Source organism: Puntigrus tetrazona, chromosome 17 (assembly GCF_018831695.1).
Source record: "Puntigrus tetrazona isolate hp1 chromosome 17, ASM1883169v1, whole genome shotgun sequence".
NCBI classification, from domain to species: domain Eukaryota; kingdom Metazoa; phylum Chordata; class Actinopteri; order Cypriniformes; family Cyprinidae; genus Puntigrus; species Puntigrus tetrazona.
Genome location: NC_056715.1, coordinates 6047084 through 6064705, shown reverse-complemented (window position 1 = coordinate 6064705; position 17622 = coordinate 6047084). Strand labels below are relative to the sequence as shown.

The following is a 17622-nucleotide window of genomic DNA, read 5'->3' as shown; positions in this document are numbered from 1 at the left end:
CCTTCGCTGCTAAGCAATGTTCTGTGCTGTGTATTGAGGAAAATGAAATGACAAAGTACAAAATGCATTGATGTGTCAGGAGGGAGAGGACAAAATGAAGTGATAAAAAGAGCTTTGCTTCCTCCAGGCAGAACGGGACACAGCTTATAAACTTGACTTCCACAGACGGCATCTCAAGTGCATTTCCAATTCTTCACTCAAAGACTCCTGGAGACCCACTCCAGCGCTCTGCAGTCTGGGTGGCTTTGTATTAGCAACTGTTTGAGAGCATATATTTCTCCTTTTTTCCTCATTTAATTAGTTGAAAAAATTATTTCGAAACATTTTATACAGTAAAAGCTCTCAGGGATTAAAATCAGCCGCACATTTTCCTTTCAGCATCTTTTCTGCAATAAAGGATAAATTATTTAAAATAACACGACCTTTTATCTCACACCCTTTGAAGGCAGCAAATTAAAAATGTAAATTGGGATCTAATTAATATGCAAATATATTCATTCCCAGTTAACAATTAGCAATTAAACCTGCAGTGTCTAGAAAGAGCATAGACAAAATTAATAACTTAATTTATCATTAACAAAATGAAAATGTACACAATTTTTTTTCGCTTTAAAATTGTTACGCTGTCTCCCTGCCTCTTCATCAGCACCAGAGCCGGGGAAAGAAGAAGAAGAAGGAAAAAAAGACATTTAATAGAACAATTTGGTGCTTGTCATAGAAAATGATAAATAACTAGCCTCAAAAACAACATGATCGGCTACATGGATGGTGACTGCAGCGTTGCATCTCTAGACGGCTGGCAAGGAAATAAACATGCCTATTTCATACAGTAAAGAAAGAAATCACTGCGAATCCTCACAGTCTAGAGGGTGCGGTGGACATTAAAGATTAAAAGTGGGAAAGTTATTTATACTCTACGGTGTTTAGATGTGAGAGATTGTGAAATTCCACTCCGTATTGAGGGGGGAGGACAGTTATTTCACTTCAGACACTCTGTGGCTTTCTGATGAATGTTCAGCGCTCACAGCTAAGCAGCTCGACAGAGTCAGGCTGGGAGCAAGGATGTTTTCGGGGAGCTCTGCAGCACTGCATTCGCTCTAATGGGAGGACGATTCAGTCTGAAATACAAACTTCTCACAAAATCTACGCCTTATCCTGCAGGGAGATGTGAAATGCTGAATCGTTTGATGATGCTTCCTCGGCTTCTGAGGCAAGCACTCATACTGTATGGGGCGCTTCTGTAAGTCTTTTCTCTTTGTTATTTTCTGATTCTACAATTGCCACCACCTCCGACAGGATTTGCACTTCAGTGGCGGTGACACTTCAACAAACGTTACTCATTTACAAGCCCCTGGGATAGTAACTCATATCAAGAAGTTTCTGTGTGTTCTGAGGCAGAGTGGACATGGAAAACTTTGAACGAGAAACTTCTAGACTGAGCTTATGACGCTAAACAAAGAATCATGAGAATGAGAAGAAAAATAATAATAATACTTTAAAGGAAGTTCACCTAAAAATAAACCTTTAGGCCATGCGAGATGTGTTTCCCTCAGTTTTACAGATAAGGCTTAAGGCTAGTCCTTGACTAAATGTAAATCTGAGCTTGCACTGATTGATCTTAAAACATGTCAGTGCCTTTGTTTTGTTTTAAGATGCACGTCAAATTTTGCAAGACATCGCTTGCTCTCCAGCGGATGCTGTGCAGTGAATGGGTGCCGTCAGAATGAGTCTAACAGCTGAAAAAATCAGCTAAAAAAAAAATAAAGTAATCTATAAGACTCCAAGCAACGGTCTTAGAAAGTTAAAATGCTGCATGTTTGGAAGAAACAATCCATTACTAATGCATTTTAATTTTTATAAGCCATTATTTATGGCTAAAATACCTAATCCTAAAATAATCTCTCAGGCAATATATATTTTCACTGGAGAAAACAATACTGGATGTATTTTAGCCAGAAGCAGTGGTTAGAATTTAAAAACACCTTAATGATGGACTTAATGCTGCTTTTTTACAAGATGTCAATTGATGGACTGGAGAGGTAAATTATTATGATGCTTTTTAACGGCTTTCTGAACAAGTGATGCAATGCTAAATCTGTCCAATTCTGTCGTGATGAAGAAACTCATTTACTGAAACTCATCTTGGCAGTGAATTTTCAGCTTTTTAAATTTTTTTATTTTCGGGTGAGCTATTCCTTTAAGCGTTTAGCTAGTGTTGAACTAAGGGGGCCCGGGGTCCTTTATACAGGCCTTTTGTTTGTTTACCACTTGTGTGAAGATGTAACCAAAAGCAATACTGTTTTACCCACTTTTAAAAAAATCAAAGAAAAGAGAAAGCCCACGGGTGCAATAAAAGCTTTAAATAGTTTTCAGCAGTCATCCTCTAGGGACGATCCTGCCTGGAAAAAAAAAAAACACCTAATTTGATAAATATGCTCTTTAAGCAGCAAATTTCATTTAGCATTCTCTTATTAGAAATTCACACGCAGTGCTCAACTAAATATCCTTCCTTTTAGCTTCTGCTTAACCATACATATTTCACCCTTTTAGGGGGACCACCTACATTCCTTTCAAATGCAGTGGGGTTCATTAGCAGCGTGGAGATAATGCCGAGAGTGTGTTTAATGTAAGCACTGCTAAGTCCTAATTTTCCACAAATAATTCTCCTTGATCTAATCGTAAATTTATGCAGAAGAGAAACCAATGCTCTTAACGTTGCTGGTCAAAGTAAAATAAGTGCGGGGCTTGAATTATGCATGCATGCTCACGTGTGAGTGTGTGTATTTGTGTGTGTGCTTCTCATTTCCTTTCATTTACCTGTTTGTTATTGTCTTGCTTTTTTAGTTCAATAAAACGTGGTTGGCTAATTAACCTGCTCCCTAAGAGGGATTAAAATGTGTTTATTTTTCTTTTCATCCTCTTTCTTTCTTTAATTTCAAAGTTATTTTCACCAAATAATGTTCATTACACATAGCTATTTCAAACCAAATCTTCTGCACAAATAACCTAATATTAGCAGGAAATCAAAGCGTGAGAAGTGTTGTGTGTATTAATGCGCACACTCCACTGTACCTTTAATTGATCAAGAGCCTTTGGGTTTGGTTTCACATGGTGCTTTTCACAGCTCTGCTTGTAGGCCAGAATTATATCTGTCAAAGTGAGACTGTCAGCTACAACAGAACAAATGTTAAACCCACATATTAGAGCCACATCAAGAATATTCCATTTACATTCCATTATATAAAAAAGAAAGAAAGATAGAAATAAATTAGCTACCTGACATACAGTATATGAGTTTTTTTTTTATTCACATTAAACTATTTTGTTGTATATTTTCCTTAATTTATATTAAGTATGATTCATTAAAAATTTAAATAATACTTTTCTTCATCAAGGATGCATTTAATTGTTCAAAATTGACAATTAAAGTCAATAAATTGTCACACAATATAATAAACTAATAATAATAAACACTATATTAGTAATGACTGTCACGACCAATAGATGCTAAAGCATTCAGCTTTGACATCACCTGAATAACATTACAAATAAATTACATTTTAAATTATATTAATGCTGAAAACGGATTAAAGGTTAAGATTAGATATTAAATAATTTCATAACATCACTGATCGTTTCATAATATAATTGAAATGTATTTTAACCAAATAAATGCAGGATTGGTGATCAAAAGGGATTTCTTACAGACAAGAAAAAAATCCTTTTGACCCCAAACTGACCGTGTCTCACACAGCAATCAATGTAGCTTTTGTGACAAATGATGTTACATGAATAAACACAGGCGCAGCTGATCTGAAGAGGCCGTCTGCATAACATCAACACCGTCTCACCCTCTTGAAGTTCTGCCTTTCTCTCCACAAAGTCAGACACCATCTGCTCATCTGGGGGAAATGATACACGTTTTTCTCTGCCCTCCTTCGTGGACTGAGATGTTGCCTCTTCCTCTGAGTGCCCTATCATTCTTCTGCTAAGAGTGATGTCCCACAAAGTTGATTAATCAAAATTTCCGTCAATACGTAGCTCTGATGTCGTACTCTTCTATGTCAGACATCCCATTAGCTCAGACGTCAGCCCTCTGAACTATAAAATCCTTCACATATAATAACATCTCTGGACACATTATCTGTCCCTCATTACTGCAGGAAACAAACCATGAAATGTCCTCCAAAATCTGCTTCTGTGAATTGTGTTGTGTTGTTATTCTGTAGCCTAATAGTCACTAGGCAAAAGGAAACTTAAACTCGCAGCATAGCACTTCTACAAAACAGTTACAGGATACCACATAGTCAATTATTCATAAACTATGTGCCTCTCAACGCTAGTACAGCTCTATATAAGTCAACATCAAATATGCACATGGGGAAACAGAGCCTAAAATATTTTTTGAGGGCTACTTACTGTTGTAAATATACCTCACATTAAATGTATAGCAGTACTCTGAAAAATCTGTAAAAATAGGACACAATATATTGTGCAGGCTACTTAATATGAGAGATTTGCCCATAAGTTATTGATTGTTTACATGTATTTTATCTTTATTTACCATTTTGCACTGCTATGCATTGTGGTTAATGATTAAAATGAATCTACAATGTATCCTGTTTTAACAAAATTAATGAATCTATAAAAAATAATAGGCTACTGTTGATGAGAGACAAGGACCAGATCTAAATTTACATTATATATCTACCATTAATATATGCACCTATAATGTATAAAATCTGTATAGTAGTAGACTGTTTTTTTTTTTTTATTTTCTCTACCAACTAGTAATATTATAAAAATCTAATGAGAAATACTGTCAAATTGATACTTATTTTTAGTTCACCTCTGAAACCATAGTTTAACCTAAGACAATGTAATACAGTCACCAATTCAGAAGGGGGAAAAGACACACATTTACTAAATGTATAATAAATTACTCCTATGCATTTACTAGTTATCAAGTGTTTATAAATGCTCTTTTCTAGCTTTTTTTCCAATTAGTCTTTTTTATTATATAACAAAACCGTTGTAAATGTTTATCTAATTTAAAAAACAGTATAAAACTACATATCCCATCAGGCATTGCAAAACCAGGAACCACGCCGCCATCATTCTAACCAATAGCGTTCGCTGAGCCTCACTCTGATGAGCAGTTTTGCGGGAACTTTGGAGAGGAAGAGCTGTTACAACTCGCCACTCACCCACGAAAGGTTAGTAGAACGTTCTCCGTCTGCTTTGATAAAGCATAATGCATTTAGTAACAGATTATGAGGAAATGTCATTGGCTCTGTTGTGATAAAAAGCCATGATATGGTAGCTAACCGTGCTAGCATAACAAGTTGAAATAGTTAAGCGGAATTTTACAGTTTCCCCCTCAAATACAATATCAGCAACCCAGTGCTACTCTCAAAGATAACACTTGTGACATTTACCGCGTGTTTTATCACTCATAAAAGCTTGTATCACATGACCGAGCTGAAACCGCAGCTCTTAGGAGTCTGTTGTAAAAGTGAAACAAAAAGCATAATTGGAAGGATGCACATTTCAGAAATGTCATCACGGAGTTTGTCATCAGTTGTAACGTTAATATTTAAATGCTAATACATCTGTGATGCTGAAAGTTTTCAATGTATCTAATTTTTTGTCAACAGTAAGGAAATAAAGGCCAAACGCTTACCTTGCAAGACAGTTTTAAAGACTTTTATGACACACCCTAGTATTAACGTTTCCTAGTATTAATGACCTAAGAAAACATGAAGTGTAAAGCCACATTAAACTTGAATTATGTTCTTTCCACCTGATTTTTTTTGTCCCATACCAGATAAGGAGGAACTTATGTTTTGCACTGTTTAATTGATCACTAAAATAATGTAATCAAATGTGTGGACCTGACAGATTTTCTGAGAAAATCTATACATAGCAGAGATTTTCAAAAATGTGATTTCCAGGGCTGCTTAAGACATAAAATATTGAAATAAATAAAAACTAGGGCTGCCCCCTAATTGTGAAGAGCATCACGCTCACTGCAGGACAGATGAATGTACCAGTGCGCTCAACTGTTTTTAAAATACCGGTCATTTTGGGTCATACAGATAAGAATAACACACATTCGTGTACACATATTAATATGTAGGGACTCTACGTTTACTTGTGTGCATTTACAAAATAAAAAGCTAATTGTGCTTTTGTTAAATAATGAAAGCAAGAATGCGTTTGAGCGTGACACACAGTGTATATCTTTGCCCTAAAGACATATAAAAATATATCTGTAGAGAGCGAAGTGTGCACTTTCAAATGAACCAATTCAAATTGAAAACAAATAATCTGAGATTATGTAATGCGTATGAAACATGCATACAGGCGCGTAGCTACCGCAGAGATAAGTGTAGCTGACTTTATCTCTTAAACCGAGAACAAAGAAAGCACTTGTTGATTAAAATGTTAATGCAGACACTTTACATTTTTTCACTGACACCTTCATAATCATTACTTTGTGTGCTTGAGCACTTATGAGGGTAAAGGCAATTAAAAGTTAATAATAACGGTTAATTAATAAACGTGCGATTAATCTACTAATGCTTAAAATGAGCAGCTACTAGTTGACCTGAAAAATCCCTAGTCAAGGCATAAAAAATGTAAAAGGTCATGTAAAAATACATGCTAACATTAAGACAGTTTAAATAATTTTTTCACTCATCTTTATGTACTAATGTTGCTAATATATTTGTCGTAGATAATGTCATAAAAATAAAGTCATAAAATCTGTATTATTCCTAAAGGTCCCCAATTTAGTTCAGTTGTAATGGAACTTGTTTCTTTTGTTTGATAGAGAACATTTTTAATTATTCAGTAAAATGCCACCAAAGTCCAAGGCAGATGGTGCGAAGAAAGCAAGAGCTCCAGCCAAGAGGAAACTGGCTGAAGAATTCCCACCTGGAGAAGTTCTGACGGATAATGCAAAGAAAAAATGGAAGCTTGGGTCAGCCGCGGGGCAGGGAGGTTTTGGCCTGCTGTATCTCGGTAAGATTGTAAAAAAACTGGGAAACCGATGCTCCAATGCTTTGTTTTATTTATCAGTTGCTCAAATGTGAATTTGTCATACATCTTTTAGCAAATGAAGACTCTTCGGGATCTGTTGGCGCTGATGCATCTTACGTCATTAAAGTGGTGAGGGACTTTTATTGCTTTCGGCAGATATGTCTAGATCTCTTTGAACGCCTGATGTTTGGGTGATCAGCAATGTAATGTCAGTCAATGAAAGGCATTTCTGTGACCTTAACTAGAACTATAATCAAATGTAAAAAAAAAAATTGTATAAACTTCAAGGAATTATTTTCTTTACCTTAATGAATTTTATTATTATCTTAAGTAAACAAAGCAATAAAACTTATTATTATCTGATATATAATAACTTGGGTGAAAGAGTATGACTTGCATTGAAGACTGTAAAAGAGATCTGGGCTAGTAAGCAACCGTCTAGCGATACCCTAGCAACGAATTTTTACATTTTACAAGCAAATTAAATAAACACACATAGTGCTTTGGTAAAATGACATTGCTTGGAAGTGTGATAATGAATATATATTTACCTCTGCTGGGGTTTTTTTAAAATGCGCATAGGTTCATGTTTTTATATTTTATTCTAAATGTCAGTTATTTTTGGTGATTATTTTTTACTGTGTCTTGCAGGAGCCCAGTGACAACGGCCCTCTCTTCTCTGAACTGAAGTTCTACATGCGAGCTGCCAAACCCGATCTAAGTATGCCCTTGTGACAGCAAACACACCCTAATATGCATGCCGAGCCAGACTGAAAAAAGTCGAAGAGCAACACTTTTAATTAAAGAAAGTTCTGAGCTCACCATTGAGGGCCTTATGGAGACAGACAAACCACAACTCTCTGCCTTTGGTGGCTCTTATGGCTGCCCCAAGGCCACAGCATTGCGCTTTATTTAATAACAATCCAAATGTCAGTCTCCCTTGACAATTAACTGCTATATTACTAAGGGATGCTCATGTTTTATTCATTGGAATATTGTAATGTTGGTAAATATTTGTCCCACCAGCAGATTACCTTGCGGCACGCTTGCAGTTTGGTCCTTGAGGAATACTCTTATATTACTTTGAGCATCAACAAGTTTAAAGAATAAAAGTTTTGAATGATTTACCCACTTCAATTATGAATTGATCATTTGATTGCATTTAACAGTTATTGTGATAAGCTCGCTTAGTCATTTTATAACTGATTTAGCACGCTGTAGTATTTCTTGATTTCAGTTTGAAGTGAAATAGTTAATATGCTGTCAATCCTGTTTGTGATAGAATGTTTTATGTTTATTCAGTTGGGGCTTGGATGAGGTCAAGAAAAATGGACTATCTGGGAGTTCCAAAATATTGGGGCTCTGGTTTTCATGAGAAAGGTGGTAAGAGGTAGGATGATAATGCAAAAGTATAATAAAGTATAACAATGCACCTTTTCAAAAGTTTTTTTTGTCTATTTATGATCTTTTGAACATGCAACAAGCCCATTTAAAGTACGATGATTTAACCTAAATCTTCGTGACAGGTACAGATTTATGGTCATGGATCGGTTTGGAACAGACCTACAAAAGAAGTTTGAGGGAAATGAAAAGAAATTTCCAAGGAAGGTGGTTCTTCAGCTGGGACTCAGACTTGTAGGTTTCTCCAAATTTTGAAAGTACCAATCTGGGCTGAAAATTGAATGGGGGATCAAGTTAATATTATTATTTAAAAAAAATTATTTATTTATTTCTCGATCAAAATGTGTTCTAATAGATGGGCTTTCTAAAATAAATTGAGCAATATGGGAAGCCACTCTTACTGAGAAAAAAATACTAATAATTATTCAATGTGTAAATACAAATATTTTTTTTTTTTAGCTCTTTTACACATGTATAGAATCTTTCCAATGACTGTTGTGGCAGTTGCAGGCAGTGGAAGAAAATCTTATATTCCTGTATTATTATAAAATCTCATATTCTAACATATCTTTCATCTCTCTAGCTTGACATTCTGGAGTACATCCATGACCATGAATATGTGCATGCAGACATCAAAGCCTCCAACCTCCTTCTGTCCTACACCAACCCCAATCAGGTTTGTTTCAAGCCTTCCACATGTTTAACAGATCTCTGTTGCCATGGCTGTACGGCTCTAACTGTAGAGCTGCAGAAGGCTGTGTGTGTAGACTGCAGGACTATACAGAGCTCCTGCTTCTTTTAATTGGAGTACCAGTGATTTGCAATGTAAGAAACTACTTGTCTTATTTTTTTTTCCATCTGTTAATGAGATTTGGGTGGAGAAAAAAGCAAAACAATTTAAGCCTTTAATGCGGCTCATAAACTGGAGAGATTAGAGACAGTATTGAAGCTGTCTCTAGCAAATAAGGTTTGGGGGCTGGGCAGGGGCAAATATTTAATTTGAAGATTAATAATGTATCAGTGGTGTATTATTAAGCTGCTATTTTTAAAGTCACAATTTAAAACTCGGCCTCTTGGGATTAGTCGCTGCTTACTTGGTGACTCTGAGCATCCTTTTTTGAAATTGCAAGGGTGTTTTTTTTTTTTTTTCTCTAAATCTGTGTATAAAATGCATGGGGTGTTGACTAAATTACAGAAATGCTTAAAGGAGTAATTAGGGATGGAATATTTTTGGCAATTTCTTATTTCGATCATCGCTAGATTTCAAAAACGATTAGTAGAGGGGACGGGGCATGGCCGTGATCGAGATGATGGAAATATCTTCAAACTATTATGAAAATGAATGTTAAAAATAAAAATGTTACATGTCTATGAAAACATGAACACATGATTAGTTGTCACATTATGATTATGATGCAGCAATGTTATTAAAAAAAGCATCTAAAGTGAAGCCTGAGGTGAAGCTGACTTTATGCCAATAAACTAAAACCCGTTCTATGACACTTCCTATTATATTAATCAGATAACTTAGATGCGCAACATAAATGTAACATTACAAGTTGTATCTGCACAAGTGGATCATATGCTAGTTACGTGCTATAGTGAGAGAGAGAGTAAGAGCTCCCGTCGTGATGGGCTTTTAACAACGCACCGAAACACAAGTAAGAACGGATTTTACTATAGATCTCACATTCTATAAAGTTCTCATCATAATGCTAGGTTTATGAAATTGTGGTGAACTTTTTACGTGCTATAATGACAGTGAGAGAGCAAGAGACAGAGAAAGAACTCCCACCATTGCTTACAACAGCATGCCGAAACACGGACATGGAGGGTTTACTGTAGATTTCGCATTTTATAAATTTCTTTTTTAAAAAACAATGGGCTAGACTAAATGCTGAATTCTGAACAGAATGTGAATATATTATTCCAAAAGATTTAATTTTAAACTCAAACTAAAGTTAGCAGTTTAAATCAGGCAAATCTTACAGAGAGCAAACTCAAGTTCATCCAAGTGGTTTCTAGATGATAACTCAAAGTAATTGTTTCATGCTGTTTAGCAAGTCAGATGTTTATTCTGTAATCACTTGAATTTGGATGAATTTGTTTCTGTTCGAATATTAAGCATGTTTTATATTTTAAGACAGTAGGGAGGACAGTTTTGTGTTCTATATATTATTTTGGGTTGTTGATGCTGGTGGTTTCTAATGAACAGCCCCAGTTTTGAAGACCTCGTGACAAAAGTTAGTTAAAATAGTTTTTTGAAAACTTTGTGATGTTTGTCACTGTAGGTGAGCTGTTAATCTTTACTGTTGCAAATTGGCGTATGCAGTTATTTCTGAGACACTCTACCTGGACACATCAAATAATTTTGCACTTTTTGGGAAGGTAATAGGTGCACCTGCAATTTGTGCACTGTCTGTTTTGGTATCTTTGGAACTCTTGTTAACTGCTTCCTGTTGCTTTGAAAACAAAGTGCTAATTGTCAGATCTCTTTTATAAGCGACACATACTGCTAATTGGCAATCAGACTGTTTGCAGCTTCAGATGGGATTTATTTGTAGTAATCTTCAGTTTATAGTAGACTTTATTATACTTGGTGTTATATCCATAATAATTTTTCAGTTTTTTTCCTGTAATTGTTTTAGCAGTGCTTTACATTTTTTTTGTTGAATAATAAGCATTTGATTGTAACACTTTTTTTTTTTTTTTTTTTTTTTTTTAACACAGGTGTATTTGGTGGATTATGGATTGGCCTACAGATATTCTCCAGAAGGAGTTCCAAAAGAGTACAAAGAAGACCCAAAGAGGTGTCATGACGGGACCATTGAGTTTACTAGTATTGATGCGCACAAAGGAGTCTGTAAGAAATCAGTTCTATTGGTCACTCTCAGTGTTTATACTTTAAGTCTACGATTTTGTAACTTTGCACCTACATGTCAACTAACTTTCATTAGAGTGTTAGAGTATTAGTAGAACGGTAGGGTTTGGGTTGGAATAAGCTGACATGTTCTTGAAAAGTTACCTATAGTCACTAGAATATCTGTTGGTAGATCATCACAATAAAGATTTAGCAGATAATCAGACAGTCTACTTAGACTCTAATGAAAGTTAGTTGACATTACTTTTGTCAGCAGAATGTTCATAAGGGCCCATCAAAATAAAGTGTTACCAAATTTTGGAAGAAAAATCCTATTTTTAAACATTGATGTAATATGATCTTACATTTGAATACTACAAAGGTGGGCTACCCTTTACAATAGCCTCTGATATATGTATATTACATTTCAGCTCCTTCGAGAAGAGGAGACCTGGAAATTATGGGCTACTGCATGATCCAGTGGCTCTGTGGCCGTCTGCCCTGGGAGGACAAACTTCAGGATCCTCTGTATGTCAGAGACTCCAAACTCAGGTGACCTTTAATTTTTTTTGCTTTTGGATAATGAATAACTAATATAACTCTTTGCAGTATCACTAATAATTTTTTTTCCACAAATTTCCTTACAGCAATTTTCTTTATACAGATAATGATGGATTAGATTTAATGAATTCTAATTATAATTATGTGTTTAAGATTTTGATTTAGTTTGATCCATTTTTAAATATCCTTTTCCTCAGGTGTAGAGACAATATTGATGAGTTCTTGAAAAGCTGTTTCTCTTCAGAAAACATACCAGGTGAGGCAAAACTGAGCAATGTTAAGTTCAGGCTTTCATATATTAAAAAGGTGAATGCACTTTGCTTGTAAAATATCACTTGTTATGTGTAATGCGTTAGGTTAATAGTCTTAAATCTTAAGGAAATTTCTTACAGCTAAATGCGGTTGAAGCATACTTGTTTAACCGTGTCGCGACCGCAGAAGCACCTGTGAATTCTGCAGTATTAATTTTTGTTTGTCTGCCAAGCAGTAATTGGAGTGACGCACTTTTGAGCTGTGATGCGCAAACAAGAGCACGAGGGCCTCTTCTCTTGATAATGAGTGCGGACCTGGTGATTTAGTCTTAATTAGAGCTAATGTATCAGCTCTATGCTAATTCCCAGCAACTTCTCGCACTTTCTTTATACATGACTGCTTTATGCTATATATATATATATATATATATATATATATATATATATATATTTATTTGTTTTCTAAAATGTATAGCAAATACAAAAAAAGTGTAAATAACGTGTCTATTATGGTGCGACGAAAAGTGGCTCTGACCACAGATACTGCTTCCTCATTAATTAGAGGAAATAATATAAATGCACTTATCAATAAATATTATCAGTGTCACAAATTTACCTAGAAATAGTCAGATAATATTATCTAAAATTATTAAAAGTTGTTATATTACTATAAAAATGTTTCGGAATAATTTGTTTTACCTTTTTATTTTCAAAGTAATGTCTTTTTGGACCCGTGTGTGTGTATGTATGCATGTATGTATATACACACACACGATAAACAACACAGGTAGCCAGCTCGACCACAAAACAATAAAATGAATAAAAGATGAAGTTTTTAAACAAACTTGTTTTTCACCCTTCTCTGTTGTCGACCTCTGCGTTGTCGAGTTTTGCAGTCAGTAGTGTGGCAGTCTGCACTTTTGCAGAACTTTAGGGTGTTCTTTCTTTGTGTCGTTTAAAAATCAAAGATGTCATTGGCTCCCTTTGCTCAGTCGCTGATGTGATGGCAGTTCTTAAGCCCTGTGACAGCCGCGCGGCAGACGGCGAGATCCCTCCTCAGGCTGTTGTCTTGTGCGTACACGCCGCATCACAACACCGAGGTGATGGGAGGCGGCACTGTTAGCACGGCCATCACGACTAATTCTGTTTGGTGTGACTATTTTAGCAGTCGACAGTAAACAACAGTTTGTGAGTGGAGAAGTATAAGGAACAAAGTGACAAATGTCAACCCCTCTCCTCTAAACTTAGCCTGAAGGTTAAAGTGTGAGCGCTTGCTGTAAAGAGACTGCCCTACAGGGACTGTTCTGTCTTACTTGCGCAACGCTAAACGCACAAACATACGTGCACATGCACCTTATTAACATTGGACTTCTGCATGTTCGTTTGAGATGAACTTGGAGACAGAGGGCCAAGTAACTTTCTTTCGCTTAATTGCACACACAAATGCTCTTTGTTTGTTTATTGACCCAGAAGTGTCCTTAACAGTGTGCAGCATTATTGCTAAGTCTGAAAAATAAATCCATCCGCATTAAGATTAAATTGTTGTGCTTAATGTCGTTTTTAATTTCTAGAGGAAATGAAGAAGTTCATGCAAGAGGTCAAGGCTCTCGGATACACAGACAAGCCAGATTACTCAAAATTGCGAGGAATTTTGCAGCAAGGCCTGAAGACCATAGGGGCGACTGATGACAAAAAGCTGGACTTCGGCGTGTCAACCAATGGCGCAGGCCTGCCCTCCGTCAAGGTGAGAACCACCTTCAGTAGAACATCAAAACCCGACCTCTGTCACACTCCCTCATTCATGGCACATTGAAAATGCTGCGACAGTCCCTTTTTGAAGCCCGCCATTTAAAAACGAGCCCATTTCAACATCCTATAATTTGTTTACCTGTTGAAAGCAGATTCAAATTTGAAAATGCCCACACACGATCCAAGACTAATTGCTCGGGTTAGTAGGAAATGCTGTCGAGTGCATTGATTTTCAAATACGATTAACTTGTGATGCTTTTAACAAACGTTTCTGGAGCTTATTTGGATTCTTTCTTACAGTGGACACACAGACGTGCCCTCATTTTACCTCAAAGTGTGCTGATGCTAATACAGTTATGAATTGGGTATTTATTTTCAGTATTTCTCTCTGCTTTTCTAATGGTGGAATGTCATTTGTCTTTTAGTTTCTTATCCTATATTGCAGCCGACATCCTCAAGGTGTCAGCTGGTATGAGATCTCACTCCTCTGGAAAAAAGAGGTTATTAATCACTGATTTGTTTTGTCTGGGTTTCAAGTTAAATGATCTTTTAAAGTGAATTCTGCAGCCGTGGTGTTTCTTTTTTGTGTATTTCATGTAAAACAAACCGCCTGAGCCCGCAAAGATGCCCTTGATGGCATATACTTTGGGAAAAACGATAAGACTGTGGCTTCATTCATGGGGTCCGGCACAAAGAGCTCTTGGCAACAAAGCCGTCTGCATCTCAGGTTCTCTCCAGCGCCCGGGTGTTTATCCCAATGGCCCCTCCTCTTCCTCCCACAGACAGGTCCTGAGTGCCTGTGTTTATTCCCTGCTAATGTATCACAAATTTGCTGACACGGTAACCTTGGAGTCGGTGCGGGCCGGCAATCAGCGAGCCGCACTTACGACAGGGGAGGGGACGGACTCTCCTCGCTTCCCACAATGCAGTTTGCATATGGAAGGTGCCACCAGGGAGCTGGCCCATGCCAGCTGAGGGTTACCTGCCCACTGCCGTTATTGTATGTAATTATCGAGCCAATCTGTTCAGCTCAGCAGGGTCTGGATGGTAATCATGAGGCAGCAATTGGCAAAATGGAAGGGAAATGTGAGGGGGTGTGGGGGGGGCTAGTAAGGATGATAGTTCAAGTCCGAGAGAGGGGCGAGCATTCATTATGCAGTCTGAGTGAAGAAAAGGGAGAATTTGATTGCTGTCGTTAAGTGCATCTTCTTCATAACCCCTGGTTCGGTTAGTACGATTTCCTTGAATTGAGGACTTGAGCTTCTATGCTAGAATTTTCATTTGAGGAGGAAAAAAACAAGGATTTTTGATTTGAAATTGTTCAAATAAATGTTCAAACTTTATTTTAAACTTTATTGTTTGGAATTCTGAGAAAAATTCCCAACATTAAAATCCCAGAACTGGTCATTTCCTGTGTAAAAATTGGTTGGGGTTGGTAAGATTTTTTCATGAAGAATATATACATTACATATAAGGTACAGTGCATTGTTTATATGCGCATATATATATATATCATATAAACAATGCACAATATTACTGCACTGTATATAGAATATAACCAATATGCCGCTTTATTTACAACTGATGATGAACACATGATCCTGATGCTGATTTGGTTCTCAAGAAACATTTAATTTTTGATCAGTTAACATGCATCCTTGCTAAATAAAACTACTATTTCTTTTTTTCCAAAAAAAGAAAAAAATTGCATCCTGACCCCAAACTCTTAAACGGTAGTGTACATGTATTGCGTTTGACATTCAAATTATTTTATTTGTTCTTGCCTGATTTACTGGATAGCTAAATTGTAATTATGTTTTCTCAAACGTTCACAATTCTCAAGGCACACGTAATAGTTTCCATGTGTATACTGAGGAAAAGGTCCCTGCTTAATATTTAATTTCAACTTCCTCCAAGGTTGCTCTAGGCAAGTGAATTGACCACTGCTCTTCCATCTTTTCCATCCACTTGTTTGTGTCTTTATGTTTGATTGGAAGACTCCCAAGCGAAAGAAGGTAGAGGAAAAAGGCCAGTCTGCTGATGAAACCGAAGGCACCCCTGCAAAGAAAAGACGAGCTCCTCCGAAAAAGAGTAAGTCAGATTATAGTCTGACCTGTTCACATATTACCAATATCAGTAACTTTGGGTTTGGTTAACATTTTAAACAAAATATGTAACCTGTTTAGATGTGAGCAGGCCTAAAAAGACGGCAAGTCCTGCAAAGCGTCCAGCGAAGAAAGAAGCTCAGGCCTCATCTGAGCCAGCGGTGAAGAAAAGCAGAGGAAGGACTAAGAAGAACTCTTAATCCTCTTCGCACTCGAGTTCAAGTTGTTTCCTTTTTGTATCTTTTAAATTGTCTGGTCTGTATTTGTTCTCTGTGGTTGCATTTTCTTAAACTTTAGCAGGGTGTTGGGCACACTCTCTCGCAGTGAAATGATAATAAATAAGGGTAAAAAAAAAAAAAAAAAACGACAGTGGCTTTGAGTTGTGAGTTATTTTCATTCCTTTGTAATGCCTTGAATAATCAAGCCTATGCGGATGAGGTCCAGGGGGGATTGCTTTGCCCCCGATAAGGAAATCCCTGAAGGAGCTCAGAGTCCCGACTCTTCCCCCGCCACATTTTCCCCTTGTTGTTGTGCTATGAAAGCCTCCGTGCGGCTGGCACTCCGACGTCTGTGGGAGAGGCGAGCTGGTCTTTGATACCTGCATCGAGGCAGGCGAACGTGTGGCAGACGCCACTGAGCCGGGTACGTGCGTTTGGTGAAGGGGGCTCTGCGCCTTTCCGCTCGGCTGCCATTTGATCAGGTGGAGACAAAAGACTAGCACTTGGGTCCTACTTTCTGTGTCACTCTCACTTGAGTCTTTCTTAACTTCCTGTTCTCCGCTAGGAAATGGCTTCAAAGAGCTATCATTAAAAGTTAGTTGTGGCTGCACCACTTGTTATGCATTGTAACTTTATCGCTGGTTTTGATAACGCACCGACAGCGTTCGCAGGCGTATTTTTAGGTCCAAATGTCATCTTGAATTGTTTGCTTTGTAATCGCGGTAAAATTGATATGACATTGAGGGGACAGGAATAATTTGATGAGGACAGGTTAGAATACATGAATAATAGATATGGCATGTATACAGGGTCGTGACTGGAAAAGCAGAGTTAGGTTTTCCAAGAGTTTGGGGGGAAAAGCACTTGTAATAGAAACAAACTCAGTCATGTGTATTTTTTGTATCAACACATGATTCAGTTCTCTTTCACAGGCTCTGGTTTTGATTTGATTCGTATTCATATTCTTTGGTTATATTGCAATTAGAATGGTTATTTCTTCATTTGTAAGCAAAACAGACAATCTTGTTCAATCTTTGTCATAACTTATAAAGCATCAGAAGAACACTGTAAAAATGTAGCCTTTCAGATTGATTCAAACTGGCAAATTTTAAACTTGTATGCTTATAAGAGTCATTTGTTTTGAATTGGGCTACACCAGTTATGTATGTCGTTGTTTAGTTTAGTTCAGTTTGTTTTGTTTGGTTTTTTTTGCTGCAACTGAGTAATAGGCATAGGGTAAAATATATACTTTATGGTTTTTGGGAACCAATTTCAGGATTTTTCCAATGAAATTCAGTCCTAATTGGAGAATCTTTTTTTACCCAACCCTAGATGATTCAGAATTTTTACATTTGATTTATCAATGCTTCAGGTTGATCTGTCAAATTTGAAAGTTTAACCCTGTAAAATCCCAAGTTAGATGTTTCTTTTGG

The 17622-nt window shown here is 36.7% G+C and overlaps 2 protein-coding genes across 3 annotated transcripts in view; one reads left to right on the top strand and one right to left on the bottom strand.

Annotated features, from left to right (window-relative positions):
• The window catches only part of si:dkey-288a3.2 (protein phosphatase 1 regulatory subunit 37), a 35648-nt gene extending 31667 nt beyond the window's left edge, over window positions 1–3981 (bottom strand). The window contains exons 1-2 of the mRNA XM_043263223.1: window positions 3852–3981; window positions 3073–3170 (exon numbers count right to left, since the gene is read on the bottom strand). Of these exons, the coding sequence (XP_043119158.1) occupies window positions 3073–3170; window positions 3852–3981 (228 nt within the window). The remainder of the gene's footprint in view (window positions 1–3072; window positions 3171–3851) is intronic.
• Window positions 3982–5104: 1123 nt separating this feature from the next.
• On the top strand, window positions 5105–16335 carry vrk1 (VRK serine/threonine kinase 1). Of its 2 annotated transcripts, none has more exons than XM_043263828.1 (13): window positions 5105–5216; window positions 6836–7026; window positions 7118–7173; window positions 7696–7765; window positions 8347–8434; window positions 8571–8679; window positions 9029–9121; window positions 11176–11308; window positions 11737–11857; window positions 12064–12122; window positions 13689–13861; window positions 15864–15957; window positions 16053–16335. In XM_043263828.1, exons 2-13 carry the CDS (start codon window positions 6861–6863, stop codon window positions 16169–16171), a joined length of 1281 nt encoding a protein of 426 aa, XP_043119763.1. In that variant the 5' UTR covers window positions 5105–5216; window positions 6836–6860; the 3' UTR covers window positions 16172–16335. The 2 variants fall into 2 exon arrangements, with proteins under 2 accessions (XP_043119763.1, XP_043119762.1); XM_043263827.1 differs by having other exon boundaries at window positions 5123–5216; window positions 6857–7026.
• The last annotated feature ends 1287 nt before the right edge of the window (window positions 16336–17622 follow it).

Bases quoted from the DNA above. Each gene is read 5' to 3' on its own strand.
- vrk1 (XM_043263827.1), top strand. From the start codon at position 5,152: ATGAGCAGTTTTGCGGGAACTTTGGAGAGGAAGAGCTGTTACAACTCG. The intron at 7,766-8,346 runs GTATGCCCTTGT...ATGTTTATTCAG, and splicing joins AGCTGCCAAACCCGATCTAA to TTGGGGCTTGGATGAGGTCA. The intron at 9,122-11,175 runs GTTTGTTTCAAG...TTTTTAACACAG, and splicing joins CCTACACCAACCCCAATCAG to GTGTATTTGGTGGATTATGG.